This window comes from Vanessa cardui, chromosome 13, assembly GCF_905220365.1.
Source record: "Vanessa cardui chromosome 13, ilVanCard2.1, whole genome shotgun sequence".
Classification (NCBI taxonomy): Eukaryota; Metazoa; Arthropoda; class Insecta; order Lepidoptera; family Nymphalidae; genus Vanessa; species Vanessa cardui.
In genome coordinates, this window is record NC_061135.1 from 7,584,209 (window position 1) to 7,610,917 (window position 26,709).

Below are 26,709 nucleotides of genomic sequence, written 5' to 3' on the forward strand. Positions count from 1 at the left end.
TTTTTAAACTACAGTACTTAAGGAAGGAAATGAGCAAAGTCATCTTAGTTTTTAACAACACCGTCAACAAAGTTATCGAAGATGTATTATTCGCCTCTAATTGATGAGTTTAAAGTTAATAGAATATGAATATGAGAATATGGTGGTACGTTTTTAGGCAGACCTGCACAAATCAGTTCAATCAATAATTTAACTGTATATCTGCGAGTACCTACAACAATAAGTGAAATGTTTTATTCATGAGATTTAGTTAACGCGATGTCAAGGGCAGTTGAGTGAAATATATTTAACTTGCATACACGCGCTAATAAATAATGTATTGTGCGTTTACTTCACGGTCCATATTGTGTAATGAATTTTGTATTTATTATCCGTGCACTACAGAGTTATTTATACTAAGTATGGAACTTGAGAGAACGGTATTATACTAGACACTTAATAGTAGCAACTTCTACACATGTGTACTTAGGTATTGTAGATAAAACACATAAGATTTTTATTTTATTAGGACGGGTTTCTTAATTTTATATGTGTATATTATAACTTTTATTATTATACCATGTGCAAAGTACATTTTAATGTTATTAATATTTTTATTAAATTATAATAACACTTAGGTAAAAGTATACATAGATATGTGAGTATAATCTCCTGTCAGTCAAACTAAAGACTATCAAGGCACACAGCGAGAATGATGCAAAGGCAAATTTATTACTGATTTAAAGGTGTTACGCGTACACCTGCACTCAATTTAGTGTTTATTAGCCTTAAGTTGAGTCGAGAGCTCTACAGCGGTCATGGTTAGTGATTAGGATTAATCTGTAGTCGCATCTACCGTGCACTCCGTAGTTCCGTACAATCGCGACGGTTTGGCGGCGCATGATCGAAAACGGCCCAGTCAGTCAGTACCTCCGGACACACTGTAGCTGACAAACGTATTGCTTAACGCCTCCGTAGCAGAAAAAATCAGTTATGACTGACTCTTTTGAATTCCCGCCAAGACCCTGAAACAAAAATCATTTCCAAAAATATTTTCTCATTACTTCTCTAATGTTTTGAATAACAAAGTTGTTTACGGTTTTCGTGGCGTTTGTGTTTTATCGCGGTTGTGAATAGAACCACCTGTAAGACATTACAAATAGATATACTGAGTAGTTCAAAATGAGAGAGGATTCAGAAACTACAGCGTTAAATGAAAGGATTGAGGAGTTCAGGAGCGATCCGGAAAAACTGCGACAGGCCTCTGAATTCGTTGATGAGCTTATACAGGAAGCAAAAAAAGAGGCAGAAATAAAACAGAAAGAGAAAGACAAAAGCAAATTATTCGTAAGTATCAATGTATATTTATCCCGGTAAGGAAAACGATGTATGGGAATGATAGGGCGGTAAGTGTTCATGTAGGAATAGACTTGCTATAGAGCGCAATATAGCTTCTTCGATAGCTACGCTGTCATCCTAAATAGTCTTTAACATGATATCGATACACTCGTTTTCTGCATGCTTATCACATTTTAAAATTCACTATAACCTTCATATTTATAATGGTCCCTTGACAGGTAATCAATACTATCATCACGAATGTGTTTTAAGATTTCTAAAGTAATATATCTAATCATTTTACTATCTCGATTTTAGCAGCACATCTTTCATTTTTTATGCTCGTCTATTTTTAAAGGTTTTTATACTAGTAATGGCTAGGCCAATTTGCAGTTTTCTAAATAATCCTATCTTAAATAGGATGAATGTTTTCGGACAAATAATGTTTTAGTTAAGCGGGAATGTGTGATATTCGCGAGATTAGTTGGTAATCGGCTTACGTTTATCTGATAAAATGAAATATATGTGGCAGATAGATGTTTGATCGATACTTCCGACCTTTAAGAACTGTTTGGCAGGTGCAGGTTAACGACTTTATGATTTTACACACGATAGCTCAAAGCCTTCTCGTTTTCCATTATTTTCTACTTTTCTTTCGTTGTCATCTTATTTTCTTTTCATATATGATACAAGTCTGAAAATTGGTATGATTATTCATTCAAAATCATGGATAATTATGATATCTATGACATGTTTATTTATTTATTTAAGATATACAAGAAAAATCGAGATGAAATGAGCTATAATAAATATAGATTAAGGCTACTATTTACAATACTCGGCGTCCAAGCTTTATGAAGACCTGTAAATCTCGTTTTCTACGAATTCAAATAGATGCAATATTCTATAATTTCGAATTTAATATTAATTCGAAATTTATTTATATATATTTATATTTTAGTTTATTACGTTTGCTGTACATGAAAAGGTTTGGATTTGAATCATATTTGGGAATACTTTCGTTATGTACTAAATGTATCTTAATATAGAATGTCTCTATTTATGTAGTGTCGACATTACCGTGACACTGATTTTAATAAAATATCAATACGTGCCCACCTCCGAAACGCAATAATCTGTATTTACGAAAAACAATTTACAACGCCTTAGTAAAACCGCACCTCCTTTACCAAATCAAAGTAAGCGGTAACGCAGCCATAACATACTGACCTTCAAATGACATAAAAGAAAATAATAAAACTGCCCTTTACTTTCTCATACTTTAGTTCAAGTAATAAAATCTATACCGACAGCAAAATAATGAATATTCGATAGATATATATTATATAAAACAAATGTTTTTGATATATTTTTTTAATATCTTCAATAATACTTTTTCATACCAATGTTATATTAAAACAACTGTCAAAACGAAGAGGTCATTGACCTACGAAAGAGGAGAACAAACTATGGCACAACGACATGATTACCTTTTCTATGCTTTAAAATACCAAAGAAATATAAAACGTGTAGTTTCATTTAACACATTTAAGACCCAACTGGATCTTATGAAAAACTATCCACATCTAAGCTAGTAGCTAAAATGTGGTAAATGATGTCAATGTTAAGCGGTACGATGAATATTATTTCTGAGTAAATAAAAAAAAACATATTTTTTTAGGGAAGAATTTTCAAAATTACAAATAGGAACAGATTTACACGATACAAGATTTTAATCGTACAATTTAAATAAAATGTAGAATTTTTGTCGTTTACGATAATTCAGAATTAATTTTAAGTGTATTTATTTACCTACGTATTGGCGCTGTAGTTTTTTGTAACCTGTGGGAATCGTTTATTGATTTCGTTAATAGACCTGCGCTAATTGACTTTCGATGATATTAAAGTTTGTAGTCTGTAAAGAACGGTAAACCACAATTATTTTTTAAGATTTTTAAAACAATTTATAACAATACTTCTTAATATATACTCGTATCAAATAGAATTAAAACATAATCACATCGATATGAACACTATGACGGTTCGTGGGCAAGTTCCTTATTATTTAAATAAACATAAAAGTTTTCAACAAATAATGATTAGTAGTCTTGGTTACACAGTATCTATCAAAGATGATAAGATATTTTTAATGAAAGAGTTCCTTGGCTTTCTTTTAAAATTATCCGATAACATAACAATTTAGAGCTTGTAAAAACCTATTTAAATTAAAATATTTTTTATTTTTTTTGTGTTAGATTAGACATTTTCAGTTTAGAACTCAAGTGTACTTGGTTTATTAGGTAAAGATCTATGACTTGAGATCAGTTTTAACTTCATGACAAGAAGGTCAACTTACCCAGGGCCCCATTGTCAACGTGTCATCGAAAGGCTTACACATTTTTGTAACGTAACTGGTGACGCGTGCACATCGGCAGGGGTTAGGCCTCCCTACCAATGTGCATATCCCTGTGAGCTAAGGGTAGGAAGGAATACATACGGTAGAAAATAATATACACATAGTATTTACATATAGTATTTTCATACTTGCCCGATTCCTGTCAGTATTATAGTACTTAAATATAAATGTATAGCTTCGGCGATAGTAGTAAGCCGATATGTCGATTAATCACTCATTCGAACTCGCTGTAATCCTCTCGACAAGCTAAAATTATCCCCGAATCTCTATTGAACGAGAATCTATCAAATCCCACCCCTTGCGGTTGATGGCGGTTTATGAATATGAAGTTATATGAGTTTTTAATGGAAATTCGTAGTTCAATTTTCTCTTTTTTATATATAAAACTTAGATTTAGGAAAAAGTAATTAAAAATAATTGGAGGAAGTATACATTAATACGTATTAAAACCATCGTAAAACTAAATTATTATTATTGACTACAATTAAGAGGTTTTCAATGATTACATACATGCTTTATTGTGAAAAACTCACATTTCATATAGGTAAATAATTATTTTTGGTAGGTACTTAAATTTTGTTGATATTCAAGAGCAGACTAAGTTACAGGTAGCAGATTTCGCAAAAGAAACTATACAAAAATCGAAGAACGTATCGTTCTTTTGATTTCCTACGATGCATAAAATATGTTTGCAATTACAAATAATATAAATATCTTGTTAGCAATACTAATACGTCAAACAGAACGTTTAAACGTTCAAATACAAGACTATTATTAAGTTCGATGTCAATCATATCTATGATGATATATTGATAAACTTGTAGGGTTCAAAGTAATTAGCTCTAGAGTTCAGTTATAATAGAAGATAATTAATTTTATAGTTGTATTTGCATAGATTAGCAACTTAGAAAACAATTTTTCCTTATCATCGAATGTTGCTATACTTAAAAATGCATTTATTTATTTTTTAAGATCACTTATATTAAATAGTAAAAAATAACTATTTACTTAACAGCTACCTCATAAAATGCATATCGATTCTAACTCATGCTTTTTCGGGTATTTTAATCCTAGAAATAATAACAGTTCTTTGCTATTAAAATTAATCTAATGCTATTTATTACTAGTTTTAAAATTATTTTGTCGAGTTTTTGTTTTCATTTCAATATCCTTTATATATTTAGAACTACTTATATTATGACGACCTAAATAGTTTGTATAATATATCCCGTTACTTTATAAATAATAGAGTAAACCTAAATTGTACCATTAAGATAGAAGTTAGCATTTGTGATCAACTCATAAAGCTTAACTTGTCAACCTAGAAATGTTTTATTTTCTTTTTGATCCGCTTCAACCAAACATTTTTTTATTTCTATAAACTGGAGCACCTATTGTTAAGACTCGATACGAAAAATGTCAAGTCTATAGTTATTTTAAAATATATACAACTCGAATAAACCAATAAGAAAATCCTTAAACCAACATTTGACCCAATTTACGTCTTCGAATATCTCAATTCTCAAGTGCCTGCTTCCTTTCCTCTTAAGTTTACCAACATTTGCTTTAAACTAGGCCAACATCTTTATTAATTCGAATGGAATAAATGATATTAATTAAGCCTGTATACAAACTTCAATTAGAACACTGATCATATTTACTTGCTAGCTTATATTTGTAGATTTCTTGTTACATTAATTACTTAATTAAGCTATAACAGCTTACATACGCTAAATATATTCAAAGTTGGTATAATTTTCTTATCAAGACACCACCTAAAGAGTTGAAAAGTTTAATATAGACTTTTTGACTTCAAATTTTTTTTTTTAATATAGGCAAGTGGGCAAATGGAAACTTTTTCCTTATCGCATATAGATAACGGCGCTGATTTATATATTAACCATTCCTTATATCGCCAATGCGCCACCAAACTTGGGGCTAGATATGTTATGGGGGTTCATACTAAATATTGCTCTTTGGCGGTAGCTTATCCGATAAATGGATAGTACCCAGGCATGCATGCGTAAAGCCCAACAAGTAGTACAAGTAAAAATTGACGTGAATTTTCAAGTAAATTTTGTTGAAATTCATGAAATTGACTAACATGGTGCGCGCGCATTCAAATAGATTGACTGAAAGATAATGTCACCGTGCCTGTTGTAGACTATCGTACATATCTAACCTAACTTGAAAAAAAAAACTAATAGACTTGCTATCCTTTTTCTACCACGAGAATGAGATGGCTATATATTTTTTCTTTTCATAAGTTCTTTGATTGGGCTCATAAATATAAATATTTATATGTTTTTGATCAATGAAATTAACATAAATATTAAGGCTATCGTTTTCCAAGCGATGTGTGTGTTTTTGACTTTTATTATTTTGTATAATTTTTTAAATAATTAATTTGACATTTATAGAAATAGTTGTTTATGACATTATTCTTATTATTTAAAGTATTTGTATATAAAGTTTCTTTTATTAGATACAAGTAAAATATAATGCAAGTTTTTCATCGCAACATCGTTTATTTCTGTAATTATGAATTGCCGGCTTCTGCGTTTAACGACGATATTTATTTCTGATCATGTAGACGCTGATTTTCATTTGCATTTTCTTTGTTTCAGGAATCTCAAGATCCAGGTGTGGGTAAGTAAAATATACAAAAGAATACAGAATATATGAAAAAAATACATGATTTATTGTTATTTAATCAATATTTTTATATTAAATATATCTAGATTCGTTACTAACTTTAATTTTTTTTAAATAGAGTAGGGGAAGGTTGCGATCATTGGACCGGTTCTTTCATTGGACCACCTAATTCTTTCAAAAACTATGCGTGCTATGACCAGTTCAATATGATGCTAGGCAACAGTACCGCACCCGTTGTCCATCCGCCAAACCTCCGTGCGCTTGAGACACGTGGCACGTAGTAATGCGAACACCCATGTCAGTGGCGACCGTGATATAAAAACCGAGCCATCAACAAACTGATGTAAATAGCACTGTATTTATTAATGTTTGATGATTGTAATACATCAGGATAGCAAATTTATCTGCTTTTACAGAGACGATGAAGTTTTTTACCTTATTTAACATTTTTTTTAAATATACGCTTTCGTTCTGTTGATATACCTAGTTGCCATCAATGGACCACTATTGTGACGCCATTATTGGACCGGTCCAATCAAAGAAACTTAGCGAATTAATTATTTTCACTTAGTAGAATTCTAAGAAATGTTTTTGTCCGTGTAAATTTTCCGTATGAAAATTTGTGTGTAATTAAATAAATATGATAATTTTTTCTCTATGAAAGTCCCAACTCGAAATTATTGTAATTGATTGTTGATCTCGTGGAAAGTTTCTAAACAATTAGATATAATATTAGTTCACAAAAAAAAAAAAATTCTAATATAAAAACTTATGAATATAAAAGTAAATCTTATTGTGTTTCATTTGAGTCACATTCATTGGACCGTTAATACAAATGTTTCTAAGTCCAATGATGGCAACTTAGTGGTCCATTCAAGGTGACGGTGGTCCAAAGAAAGCAACTCCTTATTGAAAAGTTATTTTAGTATATTTTTAAAATCTTGCAACTTACATTGCCAATAATTTATATATGATTAATTAACATAAATAGCATAATATTACAACATTTTGATTCCGTTTGTCGATGATATTTCATGAGATATGATGTCATAAAGTTAAGTGGTCCAATCATAGCAACCTTCCCCTATGTCATCTTTTTCACTGAAATATATCTTTTAGTTTTCTTTTCAAATTTCAATACTTTCCACAACATATTGTATTCTACATATGTTGTGATTTGAAGAGTAAAGGAGCATGTAGGGTTTAATTTTATCACAGATATATTATTTATATAAATAGTGTTGAACTACAAAAAACAACTAAAATAGCCAGCTTGCTTTATTATCTTAGTGTGCGTGACACTAATACTTTACTCGTGTGCGTTTACTTAGCCAACTGTTTGGGACACTTATTTTCCTACAAGATCTTAGATTTGACTGTTTATCTAGGCATATAAGTAATCAAGGGGATATCTTATCTGTTATAGTGGCATAATGTTTAGTAAAACTTTTTCTAATTTATTAACCTTACAAAGAGAAAGTTGTCAAAACTATAACAGATAAAAAATACATTGTATGTATGTTTATTGTAATATTGTCTGACTTGACTTACGAAAACTGAAAAATTTACTAAATTTATCTCGCTGAAATAATCTATTTAAATCTTACTAATATTATAAATATGACAGTTGGAATGGATGAATATTTGTTAATCAACCACGTCAAAACCTCTGTCCGATGAAAAAATATACAAAGATACATTATAATCAGAAATGTGGCATACATTTTTATATCTCTAACCGACAAATTATAAATATATGCTCCCTCGCATGCGGGTAAAAGCACGGGCGAATAAAGATAAGTAATAAAAAATTCTAATTAACAATAAAACCATTATGTTACCCGTGTGAATTCGGCATGGGTAGTTACAATTATTAATTAATTATTGCTTAATCATGCAACATTAATTAAATGTATATAGTATATCATATAAAATGTCACTGTCAAAACTTTGAGGGGGAGTAGCTTAAAAGTTTGAGTAAGTATTTGATTCACACATATTATCCAGTGTGTTAAATAATAGCTTGTAAAAAGAGTTACCAATTACCAAAGTAATTATGATAACTGAACCTACTCATGTTTCAAAGGAGTCATGATAATATGCCCCAATTGATATTTTATCTATGCTAGTGACAGGAATGAGTCCAAAATTACTTTTAGAAATTATTATAATATATAATGTTCTTTATTCAAAATATTTATAAAAATTATAATAATTCTAAAGTTTGTTAACAGAAAATTAGAATTATAAAAAGATAATCCATTAATAGGAAGAAAAGTGCTGAACATTTTTGGCATTGTTTATTTTATGTCTAGTTCATAGGTACAGATTAATTTAATCAGATTTGTTAAAAGTCCTCCATTTATTTCCATTTTTATATTTTGATAATTTTATTCGATATTTGATTACTACACAAGTAATATTAGGGAGTAGGTATATTCAAAATTTCAGAAGCTTTTAGGTACAAGAAATAATGAAACGGTTCTTTCCAAAACTGTTGTGTTTATTATATGAAGATGTTGTTTTAAGTGGTGATTTTAACGAGTAAAGCTAGAAAATGTATAAATAGTTCTTGGAGCCGAGGGCTGCTTCGAATACGTAGAATTTAATATATTGTGGGTCCAAATCCGGCCACTATTTATTATTTAATGTGTTTAATTTTTATAATTATTCATCCGTGAGCCGTGATCGAAAACAAACCACCAGTGGAACAGCATAGTGGATTACATTTCATGCTTTTCTTAAGAGAAGAGAGTTCAAGCAATAGGACATTCAGAAGATCTTTGCGTCATTACTAAATATATCAAATTGCCTGAAACAACAACATGTCTGGAAACAGAATAATGTTTAAGCTGTTTAAAATAAACGACGACTTCCTTTTGTTATTCTGAAATCGAAATAACGATCGTTTTACGTTCCGACGTTAGTATTAAGTATAATATCCGTTTAACAAGGTCTTAATTAAGCAAAATAATTTAATTGGTCTAGTGGGTATCCACTAAACCAATTAGTGTTCAATATTTTTAATGCATTAAAGCTACTAAAAATTGTCTCCACCAAAATTGTAGTTTTAATAACATATTTTTTTCCATTTATTTTCGTTTTAGACAATAACGACCCAAAAATAAATCCACTAACTAAAAATAAACGAAACGATTTGAAGGAAATGAAATGAAAATATTAATTTTGGTCAGTCGCTTGGTTTTTTTTTAGCATAATTATTGCGTGTTAAGTGAAGTTTCATTTAAACTCAATGCGATCACTAATTGGTACGCTTTTAAGAGAAGTAAAAATGATTTTTGAGAGTTAATTAAGTCTTAAAATAATCAAATACACTCACTTCAATTTGGCCGTAATTTGGTTTACATAAAACCATTATATTGATGTCTAAAATTTGTTATGTAAATATTATTTCGTAGACGCGTACTTAGTGCTGATTTCGTTTTTTAATGTTTCATTTACATAATAAACGAAGACCTTCATTTGAATGAACTGAATAAAACGCTTAATATTTATATTCTGTAACATAATTTAATATGTTTTCTAATTATTTCTTAGTATAAATAGCGACATTTACAAGTTAGTAATAATAATTTTGAATTAATTTACATTCAGTCTTAATAATATAACGATACAATTAATAATTGATCGTCGTAAGTACCATATCTACGCTCATCATAAAATATATTTGTACTGCCGAGCAGTTTGTTGTTTTTGTTGAGCAGTAATATTTTGTACTGTTGTGTTTCGTTTTGAAGGGCGACTGAGCCAGTGTATCTGCCACAAGATATAGAACATCTGAGCTCCCAAGGTTAATTACTTGTGGGCAATGTTTATGGACAGTGGTGACCAGCTACCGCACATTCGTTCTTCACCCAATTTGATACACATGTAATGTGGTACGCCTTTGTACAAACCTCAATTCGACTACATACAAATAGCTATACTGTGTTGCTGTGTTCCGCTTTAAACAGAGAGTGAGTCAGTGTAATTATAGGCACAAAGGCCCATCTTAATCCCGTGGCTAGTGGCGCATTGTAAATGTCTGGCATGGTTTATACTTCTCCCAACGCCATTGTGTATGGCTGACAATGACCGGCTATTATCAAGTAGTGTTTTGTCGTCTGCTTCTCTTAAATAAATTAAATAATCAATGATATTGAATTAAAAAATGAAATTGATTAAATTAGATCTTAGTTGAATATATTACTATTTAAGTCATTAGTAAGCTTTTAAGCTGTCAAAGTCTAGGGGACTACAACTAAATAGCTGGTAGCCCAATGTACTTATTGTATCCCACAAGAAACTCTTTTAATGTTAAGGGAACAGTCCTTTTGTCTTCCACGCTGCAAATGCGAGTTAATAGATTAACTAAAAATGTACTACGTGTATGCAGAACCAAATTTTACCGAGTACTTACACGTACGTTATAAAATATTGTAATACCACTTAGGAAACCTTAAGGAAACCCTTACTAATGAAAGTTTTTTAAGTAAATTATTTCATTTTACATAATAAAGATCAAAAGTAATCCTTTAAAAGTTTTCTTTTATGACGAGAAATATAAACGTAGCTTCGCAAAAGTATTCCTTGCAGCGTTTCAATAAAGACTGCTTTCATTCGTTCTTTACTGTTTATTTATGTAGAAAGAAACAAGATTTCAAAGAAATATGTTCTTAATACGATATTCACAAACATAATACATTGGTAAAGATGTTATAATATTTTATAAAGATACATTTCCATTTTTAGCATAGCGTGGGTGTAGACTTGGAACTCTTTATACTACATTTAAAAAAACTTCCTTTAGGTCAAAGAAAAGATTCTTTATATTTATTAAATACACCTAAATTCAAACGATTAGATAAATGAGTAAATACTAGTAGCTTGTGTGACGTTTTCGTGTTACCCGCTACAACATTGATATAAGCTTAATAAGGATGACAATTCAAATATATACATAACGTATTTATTTTAGTTGATACCGTGTTTATGAATTCATTCCATAGAGTTTACACACTGAAAATAAACGTGAAATACAGGACTATATACACAAGTCTCCTATTTAACTTGCGTAATCAAAATATCGAAAAGTTTGCCATGATAAAAAATTAAAAGTGTATTTTCTTCGCATAAATGCCACTAGCATTCTTGCCACCATTCCACGCGGCCAAAATTTCTACAGTAACTAGCGACCTGCCCCGATTTAGCACGGGTGCAATACTGATACTAAATATTCTACATCATTTATTTATTTACGACATCAAATTAGAAACATCTTAAATTATTAGAGTTTCTTTACTACATTGTCCATTGTATAACATACATACAAAAACCTTCTTCTTGAATCACTCTATCTATTAAAATAACCGCATCAAAATCCGTTGCGTAATTTCAAAGATCTAAGAATAAATAGTGACAGACAAGGGTAAGCGATTTTGTTTTATACTATGTAACGATTATTTTCAGTTCATATGTCTATTTATTTGAAAATATTATATGATATTACTTGGTGGTAGGGCTTTGTGCAAGCCCGTCTGGGTAGGTACCACCCACTCATCAGTTATTCTACCGCCAAATAACAGTACTCAGTATTGTTGTGTTCCGGTTTGAAGGGTGAGTGAGCCAGTGTAACTACGGGCACAATAGACATAACATCTTAGTTCCCAGGGTTGGTGGCACATTGACGATGTAAGGAATAGTTAATATTTCTTGCGGCGTCATTGTCTATGGGTGATGGTGACCACTTATCATCAGGTGGCCCATATGCTCATCCGCCAACCTATACCATAAAAAAAGATATCAATATATATGACTGCGTTTTATTGAAGTTCAGGAACCCGTGGGTGATTGTAACAATGTCGGTTCGCTAACCGGCTAGACGGCGCATCCCGCCTCACACCCCCGCTTCCTATTATTTGTTACGAGTAAAAGACATTAAGGATGTTCAGTGTTATGAATTTTTCATGAAGATAGATGATTTAAATCCAATTTTAAAGTCTAGTGACTATTAATTCCTCATTTAAAAATAATTTTGTATCTTTTACCTTATCAATAATCAATTACGTATAATAAAATTGGAGTGTCTGTTTGTAATATAAAAAAAACGCTTTTTACTAAATGCATATGTTTAACTCGGTAAATATACCAAAACAAAATTTTTGTCTGTCTGTCTGTTTGTTCCAGCTACACTCTGGAATGGCCGGCCCGGACCCGATTCGGATTGTGACGAAATTTTCGTAGATAGCTAATATAATAAGGAGTACTTTAGGTTACCATAATAACTTTTTTGTTAAATTCAAATACGCACGAAGTCGCGGGCATAGCTGGTTAACAATTAAAACCTTGTAGTATAAAGCTGGCGTTTAATTTTAATTTTTTTATAAGACAGGTAATTAGGTAGAGGTTGAGCTGGTGATAATTGGTTACCACGATAGATATTGGTGCTTTAACCTTTTCTTTTCCCCAATTAAAAATTTACTAATAAAATATTTGTTGAGTAAGTGGTACCTACTTACCAAGATGGACAAGAAAAAAGTCCTACAATGAGTACCTATAAATAAAGTTAAAAATGTTTTCATAGTAACTTTGAAAGAAATAACGTCTCATAAAAGTAATAAAGAGATTCAGCATATAAACGAGGAAATATGGCTTTGATACGCCTTGTCTGTTATATTTCATCATAGTCGGGGTAACGGCCTCGCTATTCATACGATTTTTTTTGCAATATAAACTTAATAGTTAATCATTTATATTTTATTCACCAAAATTTAATATACCTCTGTTAATCGATTTTATTATTTCGAGTCTTTTTTTTAAGAACAGATCTGTTTAATCTTGAATATCTTGCATAGTTTCTTTTCGGATATACACATATGTTACGTTATTATGGAATTATTGTTATACGGCGTTCAAACGGCTCAACATTTTTTAAAGAAAATTGCCATGGTGACATTTTCATGTAATTTTATACAAACAGTTTCTTAAGAATAGCTTTCGGAAATTGCATAGTTATGAACACAATAAATGTCAAATTATAACTAGTAGTCGCCCGCGGCATTGCTCGCGTTTTAGGGTGTTGGTTGTCATGTGTTAGGCAAAAAAGTAGTTCATATCCTTTTTGGGAGTTCAAGGCTTCATACCAAATTTCATCAAATTCGTTTCAGCGGTTTGGTCGTGTGATGGACGACAAACAGATAGGCAGATAAAGTTACTTTCACATTTAAATTATCAATCACATTTAAATGTGCTAAGAATCGATATTACTATATCGGGATACATACATAACAAAAATACTACGCTACGTGAAATTTAGTGTCTAAATTGGATTCAACGAGAACGCCCAAAAAATCTGCCCTCAGTTACATTTTTGTAAATAGCATTTTATCAAATGCCAGCAAAGCATGCGAAACACACGAGTACCTTTCAAATTTCAAACCTGTCTGAACATGTTCGGTGTTTTAAAAATATCAACATCGTACATGAAAAGGGCGCTCTTTATTAGTACGGTGTTTGATGTTCGGAAAATTTAACTTGTTGTCTTTGTCAAGGAAATAAAGATGTTGCTTGTCAATGACGTTTGTCAAATATCTCCCATTTAGGTATTTATCTATACATGTAATCAAATTGGAGCGTCTGTTTGTAATATTAAAATCGACCATTTTTACTCAATGCATATGTATGTGTACATGGTACATATACTAAAATAACATTTTTTACAATTTTTCTCTGTCTGTCTGTGTATTAGTTCCGGCTAATCTCTGGAACGGCTGGATCGATTTTTACGGGACTTTCACTGGCAGATAACTGATATAATAAGGAGTAACTTAGGCCACAATATTATTTTTTGTTAAATTCAAACGCATACAAAGTCGCGTGCACAGTTAAGCATCGGTATAATTAGGAACGAGGACTCCGTCACTATAAGTCGAATGGGAAGGTAATATTATATACTAATATTGTAAGGCTGAAAAGTTTATTTATTGTTTGAATCTCAGAAACTACTGATTTAATTTGATAAGCTATATGCCAGGTCATTGATATAAGATAAATTTATACTTCAAACATATAATACATAGGAATATTATACAGTTTTTTTATTATCTTATCATAAAATCTATTTATATTTCAACGCAAGCGCTAACAATTGATAAAGTATACTAAGATCTTAATAAAAATGAACTGCCAACTTGAAAGATTGAAAACTAAAACACTGTCAAATATGATAAAAGGCATTTTCAAGCCATTGTAGTCCGCGTTACAGTCAGCGTCAAACCCGAAAATGTATTAGGGTATCTGTTTCACTTAGCGATATAAATAACTTCATTTATATTCATGAAATTGGTCAATGAAATGAATTAATTAGTATACATTAAATAATAGTAACATCGAGTTAATCTAGTTTGATTAGCATAATTTGATATATTACAACAATACCCACCATCAGGAAGTGTCTATTTCTAAAATATAAAACATCATAAGATCCGATAGTGATCTTTCAAATTTAAAGTGTAAACGGCATATTTTATATCCAGAAATTATTAAATATTAAATCATAAATTTATCTAAAGTTTTGACTTTACTAAAATAAGAAATTGATTTTAAAGCATTGTCATAAAACGTAAACTACAATTTATAAACTTAAATACATGCTTCGAGTGATCGAAATCGATCAACGATGTCATCTTATAAAAATTTAAATCGGTTTTTCCATGTTCTGAAAAACGGTATGCAGTATAGTACTTCAAAAGGAAAAACAAAATTTATCCGATATGAAGTAGCAAGAGATATCCGAAGTTATTAAAATCCCTCTGTACTTATATAATACTATGAGGGAATAGCTTGTGATATATTTGTCGTCGTAAACGTGCGGCACCATGTGGTGTATGTGGTATTGTCAAGTGTGTTTGCGACACGTTGTATTACATAATTATGTTGTTTAGAAAGCTGAAATATGTTACATCTCTCATTAAAACGGTTCACAAAATCCTTAATTAGAGTTATGTAATGGAACATTCAAATAATATATATATATATATATATATATATATATATATATATATATATATATATATATATATATATATATATATATATATATATATATATATACAATATTATCTCGGATAAGTTAACTTAAGAAGAGATGGTGATCGTCCAGTCCTTCATTATTATTCTTCGATGGTCAATTGATATCAAGATCAACTGTAGTATTCATAGCGTTATTTGCTTTCCGAGGCACGAATGTGCACCAACATCCATACTTAGGGCTCCTTATGAGAATTACTCGAGAGAAAAATCAAATGTTTTTACAGGCACAATTATATGACTATTTGGGATACTGCTACAAGACCTTTAAATTATTAGCATTCACATAAAATAAGAGTATGACTGCGTTTTATAAATTCCATATGAAATATTAATTGTAGAATGGTTTTTGAATACAAAATAAAGATTTCATCTCGTATTTATTACTTACTGAATAACTAAACACATTTGAAATAAATAAAATACATTTCAGATCTTTGAGATTAAATATGAGCAAAAAGTTATATATTGTACTATCCTCAGCAACTGATTGCATAAAATCATATAAACTAGTCATAATTTCTAAAATTTTTTATTATATCAGCAGTGGCAGTAAAGAACTTAAAAATGGAGAGATACAAAGATATTTTGAAAGGAATCTAAATCCTAAAGATAAACATCCTTACATTTAGTTCATTCAGTACACGGTACCTCATGCCTACATGAGGCACGAGGAACTGTACTTATTTATAGGTACCTGTGCTACGTATTTATAGCTACCTACCTCCGCTAATCAGTTTAAGCCTGAATAGGCATCCAACGAAGGTGAATCTTGAAGGCCCATTGATGTTATTTATTGAAAGAAAGCACATCTATCTACGAATACAAGTTCAAGATATTAAGTTTTTGACCGAACAGTTTATGAACGCGCAGAGCATTACATTTTTAGGTGAGATCACAAATACCGTATATGATAGCATTAAACGGACATTCTATGTGTATAAATTATCACACATTAGGCGTATCAATTTTAAAACTAGATGCGAAAGAAGAAGTGAGTTTGATTTAATATAGAAGTTGATAATTATATAAGATTGGACAATAATTTTGGACAATTTTAATCCTGAAATCACAGTTGTTTATAAATTGAAATAACATAGTGCCATGGATGGCATGGCATGGTACCTAATTTCTAGTATTGGGTTTTAAGAGTTTCGAGTGTGTTAGAATGGGGAAATATTTAATAACTGAAGCCACCACTACATTTTTCACGATTAATATTTAAGTAAGGAGGTTGCACGTAATGACACACTTAAAGAGACGGCCAAATTTTGTACAAAATTCATGGTTCAACGAGGAAAATTCCTCGCACACCCAGGTGTGTGATAGATGCTTGAGAGTAGGATTAGTGTTTACTGAGTCTACTATACATGCTATAGATTAACCCTTAGTAATCTATTTGTGTCCAGAAAAGCCTTAGGCACAAGATAATTGCTAGATGATGGCTGAGATTAAGGCAATTTCAAAGGAATAAATCATGTTTTCAATTGAAAAGGTGTTCAGGGTATAAAAAGGTTTAAGGCCTAAAAATAAATGGCTAAATTGAGCTTGTCTAATTTACCCTTCAAACTGAAACAGCGACTCAGATATTAGATATTTTATGCGTAGATGTTCCATGGGCACGTAATGGTAAGTGGTTACCATTGGATAGACATGGGCGCTGTAAGAAATATACATTAACATTCTTTATATCGCCAATGCACTGCCAACCTAAACTAAGATGTTATATTATTTGTGCTTGTAGTTACACTGCCTCATGCGCCCTTCATATGGAAACCAATAAAATATAAGTATTGCTTTGATGTTTACTAACCTGTGAGTTAGTGATACCTGGTCAGGTTATCACAAAGCCGTAACAACCACAAAGTATCATTATTATTCTACTGCCAGTCACTTTTACATACTGAGCGAAGATTTCAGTCTTACCATGTATCAGCGAAACAAAAGAAATAACACACTAACAGCAATATAAAAAGGAATCAAAATTTATCGTCTCTTTATAATTACTGTGGTCTACCCCACGTAAACTATTCAAACATTAATGACGCACACATGCGACGTAATTAAATTCCTGCTTGGCCATTACTTGGATTACCATATTAATAGTTTTTTATCACCGATAAATTCCTTTGAAGGCACTTTTAATGAAAGACTAGATAAACAGACTTTATTTTGCATACAAATTTCTTGTTTTTTGCGGACTTGTCTTGCTTGGTGACATTCACTCCTTAATTAAATTATTCCGCCAAAGTTCAGTACTTTGTAGTGCTGTATTCATGTTTGAAGGGTGAATTAGCCAATGTTAAGTACAGAGAACACAACTTGGACCGCATACGTGGTAACTTAATGACGGTTTTGGATATAGTTTACACTTCTTGCGAGTGTTTTAAAGCTTAAACGGAGAGTGATCTGTGAAACGCACGTTAGAGATAAAGTGTGATGAAGAAGTTATATACCTATATAACGTACTAGGTGTATTTTATATATAGCTATACTACGTGAGGAGGGCAGTTATTAGTTCGTCGATAACGATCTCGAAACGATATTTTATGAATAACACGAAACACCTTTTAATAAAGTTAGTCAGGAATGTGGGCATTATTAAAAGATTTATTTGCATTACTTTATATAACAATTTCAAGTTATTTTAGTCTCGTTATAAAACGTAGGCATATAATATAAAATAAGCTCGTAATCCTCTTTATTTCATTAACCTGCTAAAATTTTTTATGATAATCTTTGTAAAATACTCGAGTCTGCTTAATATGAACATTAAAATGTAATGTTAAAAAACAAACAAAAACCAGAATTCGGGACATAGCAAACAAGAGCTCTCAAGGCCATTTTCATGCATCAGAAAATCGTGCAAATTTTCAGTGTAAAAGTTCGCGCTCAGTGAAAGGGTACTCTTTCCACAGTCGGTCGATCACAAGTCTGGGCCTTTGTCTGGAGTTGAGGGATCGATATTACGCCCCCTGTATAATATACAGACCCCTCAAATAGGGCTACCACAACATATGAAAAACAATAAATAGAAAGTAAGTCTGTGTGTATGTCTATAACGCTTTCATGGCTATCCTGTTGAATCAATTTAGATAAAATTGGGTAAGAAGCAGGATTGAATCGATTGAAAAGACTAAAAAAAAAAGTTCCATAAACATTATTTGCACAATTGTAATGAGAATTGATCAAAATACTGTTATAAATTTGATTAATATTATCGTATTGTAAATACTCGCAGTTTAATTACTTGATGACTTTTGTGTTTTGTTTCGTGTCAAGCTAATAAATTACGGTCGGCTTCAGAAAGTTCAGAGTTCACAATCATGGATAACAATAATAAAGTAATAAAAGCCTTAATAGTAAGTATCACGGGACTGTTAAACCTTTAAATCTGGCTCTGGTTTTATCTATTCGTATTCTTAAACAAATGAAGCATTCCTTTGGATAAGGCAATATCTCTTTCTTCAGGCGAATTAACCTTCAAAAATCGTTGAGTTTTGTGTCATATTTATTTATTATTTGTATTTATATTTATTTCTTCAATATAAATATATGGCAACCCTGACGTCCACTTGCAATAAGACGAGTGAGGAAAGGGGCCTCAACCACGCCAACAGTTAGTAATGATGAAAATACAGGTAGACACGAATATTTCGCTTTGTTTCACAAAAGCTATCTTTAGTATTATAAAAGCCAGAATTTTCACTTTCATACACTGAAATACAGATTTAATATAACATATATATTATTAATATAAGAAAATACAGTTTTGCTTATATTTATTGTTCTTATATAAACAAGAAAGAATAATAAATTCCAATGATTTGAATAGCCAAGAACGCGTTTCAATAATGCTTTATGTATTTTTTTTTACTTTGTTCTATTAATTTTTTACAAACACTTACCTAATAGTAAGAAGAGTACCTATAAAATAAAATGAAATCCCGACTACGTTGAAACGTAACGTGGTCTTTATCTATATCCTTTTACTGAGTAAAGTACGAGGAGGGATGAAAAGATTCAATTAAACTTAAAATTAGGGTGGCAAACTGGGGACTCATTACTTAATGTTTCTTTAAGTGACTCTGTCTCATTTGAACACAGTGTGTTTCGAAAGGACTTCTTATTTATAAATTAAATATAATATACCGTAAATTTGAAAGTAAATAACTTGCTTTATTGTTTTGGTATATATGGATTCACACTTAAATTTAAAACTATTATATAGCATTTTTGATCACGTTTACTTTACGCAACTAACTAGGTACACGTATATATGTATAAAACGAATAGGTAAATATATACATACAATATTACTATAAAAACACAGACTTGTGATTGCACGCTTCGGTGACTTTTGTGATCTTTGTTTCGTTGCTCTTTATGTTAATTTAATATCTCACGCTATGTAAATATTTACGATATTGCATTGAAAACATTAAACTTATTTTCTAAAAGAAGTGTAATAAAAATTTAGTAAAAGTACCTAATATGAAAATGTTTGTACAAGAAGAGTAAGAGACCAAATACCTATAGTACGACACAACGTAGATGTAGCATAGGCAAAATTCGTAAAACCGATCACATCCAAATTATCAATATTTATTGTGTGTATATTGTGTGTATACGTGTAATATCATATGGCCTTATATATTCATTAATTTGACACGTCGATTTGCTTTCTCGGGTTGAACCGACGCGAGTATCTATGGCGACGAATAGCATCGAATAGCGCGATATTCTATTGATTGTGTAAATCGGCAGTAATCGGTTTTACTTTTTTTACTTTTTACTAAACGAAACAGATTGATATATATTCCTCATAGACCGGGAGATGATAATGACAAAATATTTGGTCATTTGTACCATTATGGCGGTTCTTCAGGGGGCGAATGTAAACAATATTTTTTCAAAATCCTAAGTATCTATTCGTAATTCGAACGATTTGTACCAGTATGGCACTATTTTTTCCTGTAAGTTTGAGGTTTAATGAATATAAATACAAAGTTTCAAACACCTACGTGGCGGCAATCTTGTCTTATAAGCAGATATTATGTTGTATAATATAGCTATAATATGGGATTATTTTTTTTAGGTTAAATTTTATGAACCGAATGCGATGTTGCCATACTGTAACAAATGATTTTATGTCTTTTAACATGTCAAAAGATCAGGTTTTTCAACATAGATTTACTTATTTATTTTAAGTTTATGACGTTTATTTAAATATGTAACAACAACAATAACAACAGCTTGTAAATATCCCTTCCTAAGACTTCCTGTCCCTTACAGGAGAAGTTTTGGAATACATTCCACCACGCTGTTCCAATGCGGGTTGGTGAAATACACAAGTGGCAGAATTTCTGTGAAATTAGATTCCTAAGGATTCCTTACGATGTTTTCCTTCACCGTCAAGCACAAGATGAATTATAAAAACAAATTAAGCAAATGAATATTCAGTGGTGCTTGCTTGGGTTTGAACCCGCAATCATCGGTTAAGTTGCACGCGTTCGAACCATCTTGGGGCGGCTGAATATGTAAATAAATACGTAATTATAATACAATCAGTTGCTCTACATCAGCCTACATAATGCAAATACATCCAACATTGTGGTTAATCGAATCAACCTAAACAGTCGATTAAGTTGACTAGTATAGACTACCAAGTTGATATAGCAAGCATTTATATTTCCCATTCCAAAACCATTAGTTTTTTAATTGTAACAATAACAGTATCGATCAAGGGAATTGGTTAAACGCGTCCGTTTCTCGGAAAACATGCTTTCTGTATTATATAGGTAAAGAGACGAACACATGGGCCACCTGATTGTAAGCGGTCACCGTCGCCTATAGATGATGACGCTGTAATAAATGACATCGCCAATGCGGCGCTAGCCTTGGTAAATAAGATGTTATGTCCCTTGTGCCTGTAGTTACATTGCCTTCTGACTGACCTTCAATCCAGAATACAACAATACTGAGGATTGCTGTTTCGCGGTAGAATATATAATGAGTGGGCGGTACCTACCCAGACGGTCTTGCACAAAACCTTAACACCATACGTTTGCTTGGTTTCAATCGAACAAGGAATAAAAATAAACAAATCTTTAATTTATATGTATATACCTTATAATATAGTTTTGTATAGTCCTTGTTTAATATAGCTTTATTTATAATAATATTAAAATATACTCAGTACAAAGAAAACGTCATTTTTTGGCGCATCCATAGTTAATTCGATGAGGCATAGATTATTCAAGAGCTCGACCAGTTAAACCACGAGGTGTCTTTACAACTCCTGTAGTAGGATTAAGCTATAGAGCTGTTGATCGTGTGTTGATCTCCATCATATCGGATTCCCTTTCATATCGATACAAAATTTTATAGATGATAAAAAAGCGTAGAGTTAATACCTGTAGATTTCCAAGCAGGATTTATTAATTTAAATAATTGTGTTTAACTAACATGACTTTTTTTTTTTAAATGTTAAAAAAGAGTAACTACTGAATTTCTTGCCGGTTCTTCTCGGTAGAATCTACTTTCCGAACCGGTGGTAGCTCCACTTAATTGTAAAATGACGATTCAAAAGTGCTTGTAAAAGCCTACTTGAATAAAGTTTATTTTGATTTGATTTGATATGTGAGCTAGTAAATATAGACTATCTTTTTCTCCAATTGTTTCTGAAATATAAATAATTTGATATTATATTGTTACAGGTAATTTAAAGAAGAGGTTGGGTCGCGCTCGTGGTTTTGTGCTTCGTATGTTCGACGCGCTGTGCAACTGCACACAGACGGCCGCAGCTGCAGCTCGCACTACAGCTCGAAACAATCCATTTACAAAACGCTAAATATTTCTCAAACACATATCTTTATATATATGGAAAAATAATACACTTAAATCGGTCGATTCCGATTTTCAAAACATACATAATGTCCGAATTTAAAGTTACTTAAGCGAATACAATTTTACTATCATTTAAAAATACGTCGATTCTAAATGAATTAGAGTATATTTCAAACGCTTATTTATTTCATAAATGCTCTTATTTTCAGTTCGATAGGCTTTGGCACTAAACTAGTCTGGTTATTGGAAAATAGTTAAGGATGTTATCCTTAGCAAGTTAGTGCCTACTTGCTGGCAAGTGAGTACATGATTTGTACATCAATGTAATGGTTTTACATAGTTATTACTAAGTAGATTTTCTCTTTACTTTAGTAAAGACCTTATAGATTCATGCGGTAATTTAGGCTCAAAATAATGTTTCGACATAATTGTAAGTATTATTACATATTAATAATTTATCTGACTTAATTTAAAATATTGTACCAAAGTTAGATTTCATGAGATGAAATGTCAATCGTTTTTGATACTGTATTTTTTTCGAACTTTTTTTTTTGATAATTTTGAAGCTCTTCAGAGTTACAGTTTTTCGTGAAAGCCCAAAGTACTAATTTATTTATTAAATACACATTTTTAATGATTTATTGATACTCTTTATCAATATTCTAATTTGTATCAGAATATTAAACGTGCTTAAATATAATTGTAGTGAATATAACTTTATATTGTGTCTTCCTTTCGTCTCCCTTGTCAGTGGTACCACTGTTACCATCATTGATGTTATTGTGATCGGTGTAAAGACGCTTATAGAAGTAACTGTTTAACATATTTTGGCAATATATAGATGTAATCACATTAGAAATAAGACAAAGTAGATATGTTCTAAAAACATTTTGTGGTCTATTATATAATACAAATACTATTATATCTTTAAAACCATGAACAGCTTACCTCTCAGTATCTCAAAGGGAAGGTCCCTTATTGGGTTAAATCCTTTGTACATTTATTTATTATTACAATTAAGATATTTACAACATCTTTCAGAAAAGAATATTTGAAATTTAATTACATAATATTAAATATATGTCCCCAGATAGTTAAATTAGTCATTGAATTAATAGCCTACCCTCTGTCTGTTTTCAGTGGAGTCTTAAGCAAATTTCCTTATTATATGAAAGGAAGACTACTAGCTTAATGTCATAATGGCTGCATATTGAACGGTACCGCTAAGTAAAAAGGCTAGGCTGTTAATTTAATGGCTATTTAAGGTCAACTACTTGCGACATATAATATATAACTTCATAGTCGGGAATTGTTCTAATCAAATATTGAAAAAAAAATAAAGATTGTATTATTATCGTAAATATTCTTTGTACCAATTATACAGATCTTTATAAAAACTACAATAATAACTTTCCTATCGTATACAACTGATTCGTCTGTAATATTTATATACAAAAAATTGAATGAATTTATAATGTCGTAAGTACGACACGATTTGAAATTTTTGTGAAAAAAAATGTACACTATTATTACGAAAATTGTAATTGAAAATTTCAAATGTATATAAAGATGTTTAGATGATAGACGATTAGAGACTTACAAAAAAATACTACATTTCATTATATTTTATCGCTTACGAATGCACAAAACGAATACTATAAGTATTTTTAAATATTATTAATTTTGAATAATTTTTGTACATTATTTTTATATTCTGAATTATATTATTTTTGCATTTAATAACAATATCTGAATTATTTTTATAATGACGTAAATAAAAATACACACAAACAGCGTAAATTTCCTATTTGTAGACTAAGTTAAAATAAATTACTTTTAAGATTATTTTTAAATTAAGATTGAGCTTTTAAAATTATAGGTGTCTTAAATTAATAAAATGTATCAATGTAGAGGAAATTATTTTTCAGTGTAAGAAATGTAATTAAATTATAGATCCGGTGTTTGTAAGTAATTATAGTTCTCTTCACACATTTTCAAGCGAAAATAAGAAAAAATGTGGTGATTTTAATTAGAAAGAATAAGAATGAAGGGAAAAATCTCGTAGAAGGTTAATTAGCTAGAGCTTATAAGAAATGAGTGGATGGCATCAACGTGCTTTGATCCTTTTATCTAACAAATGGGCCCTTATAAGAAAAAGTATACAGTTTTCGTTGATAAATATTAATTATACGAGTATGTATATCTGCTTACAAATTTCAACCTATTTATTTCTGATAAAAAAATTGTTTTCTTTCACTTAACAATTGAGCCTTGTCTGGAAAATATAATAAAATATGGATAAATTTTAGATATGATAAATAAGGAACCAATACGTTTCTTAAGAAATATTATTACTTTTTATAACTCTTCAGGAGTTATGAGAGTTCCAAATCGCAGGGGATAGTATGAAAACGAACGAAGATCTATAAAATAAAATAAGTAGGTATATCACAGCAGAGCCTTCGGTTGTGACGTATAAAGTATGTTAATACTTCATTTATAAGTGATTTTTCTTTAATTATCACGTTAACGCACGAATAAATGTGTGAATTGATCTGTATGTGTTTACATAAGTCTTAAATAAATGTTCAATGTGATATCCTGCCTGTACCACTTCCTATGTGATCCGACTTCTTCTTATATTAAAATAATTTTATGAATACTTCTGTGTTTTATTTTTATATAGATAAATATACGTTTATTTATTTATATTGATTCTATTTATACTTCATAGAACTTATACGTTATAATAAATAGGTCACAATATTATTAACCTATCCACCGTGGCGTATTTACATATGGGTGTAAGGTAAGTTCGCCCAGAGCGACAGATTATAAAAGTTTTTTTATCAGTTACTTATAGTCATGTTACTTTTTTAATCAGTATCAATCGGTTCGACCAATCATATTCCATGTCGCAAAATTTAATAATCTTTATTATCATTAATTTTTTTTACATAAAGCTGTGATACTATTAATAGGTGTTAGGAAATATTACCTGTAAACTATTTGTCGCAAGACAATTTTTAATGAAATGATTGGGAAATAGTTTCTCGACACGTGTTCTTCTAATCAATCACACGTTGATTGTTCTTCAATATTTTTTGATTTATAATATACAATTATGAGTTATTTATTACATTTTAAATAAAAAAAGTATTTATTTAATCTGAAGAGTATTTAAGTTTTAGGAAAATAAGATCTTTACGAAGTATAATTTAGCAAAGTTTAGAGATATAAATAAATATATTAAAATTTAACAATGAAGTTATTCAATGAAACCTGATACATAATTAGTTTAGCGTTTAAGCTCTTGATTACTGATTTTTGTATGCACAAACAATTACTCATATTAAAAAAATATGGTCTCTAATAAAAAGTTTTTATGCCAAAGTTATTGTGAAATATTATATCCAGGTCACGTCGCGTCAATAAGTAGGAAGCAGGTCAACCATAATATCATAGAAGGGTCGTAATATAAATAAGTATAAGTAATAAGTATTAACAATTTATAGTGAACTTAATACTTCACTTGATTACAATAGAGAAAATTAATTAATATAAGTAACTTAACATCGCAAAAATGCGATATTATTTTGTAGTATATTTTATAGAATCTAAATGGCTACATAATTCCGTAGAGAGAGAGAATAATCCGAATAATTTTATTTTAATAAATATATTTATAGTTGTTATTTATTACGTTAAAATAGCTTCATAACTAACCGTTTAACCTAACCGTTATACACGCATATATATTCATATATTGTAGGAAATGGGTCCTAGGCTGCGGCAAACTAGGTAATAGACACTTCAGAGCAGATTTGTAATGCCTTATACATAGCCACATTAAATATATATATGATGTGTCAATTATAAATAATAAGTCAATATATTCAGGAAGAAAAATTATGCCAATGAAATTAATAATAATTAATTTATTGGCATACATATATAATCACATATCTTTGAAAAGACAAATAAATGCTACTCGTCATCCTTAAATGCTACAAAATAATGTACAGATAATGTTGCCAAATATATAATTTAAATATTATTTTAAAATGAATTCAACAAGTTTTATAAAAGTGCCAAGAAATTTCTACTTATATAGAATATATCAGTATATTTTACGCATTTTCTCATTACCAAAGTTCCTAGTTGTATGTAAGCATGAAAGATACGGGCCAATATGCATAATTATCACTGTTGAGTTCTTTGTCAGCTATTCACTGATAGTGATGGCTACAGAGTTTTCAAACGGGTTCATTTTCTTGTTAAAATGTAAAGTTTTACCACTTTTTAAGACTGGAAACAGAAGTGACTCCAGACAGGCTTATTTCTTTTCTTCCATCTTTAAGTAATTTATTTAAATAAAATATTTT

The 26,709-nt window shown here is 30.4% G+C and overlaps 1 protein-coding gene across 1 annotated transcript; it reads left to right on the top strand.

Moving 5' to 3' along the window:
• Nucleotides 1-795: 795 nt before the first annotated feature.
• Nucleotides 796-24,986, top strand: LOC124534814. The gene is made up of 3 exons (XM_047110833.1): nucleotides 796-1,326; nucleotides 6,361-6,382; nucleotides 22,195-24,986. Exons 1-3 carry the CDS (start codon nucleotides 1,162-1,164, stop codon nucleotides 22,326-22,328), a joined length of 321 nt encoding a protein of 106 aa, XP_046966789.1. The 5' UTR covers nucleotides 796-1,161; the 3' UTR covers nucleotides 22,329-24,986.
• Nucleotides 24,987-26,709: the final 1,723 nt, after the last annotated feature.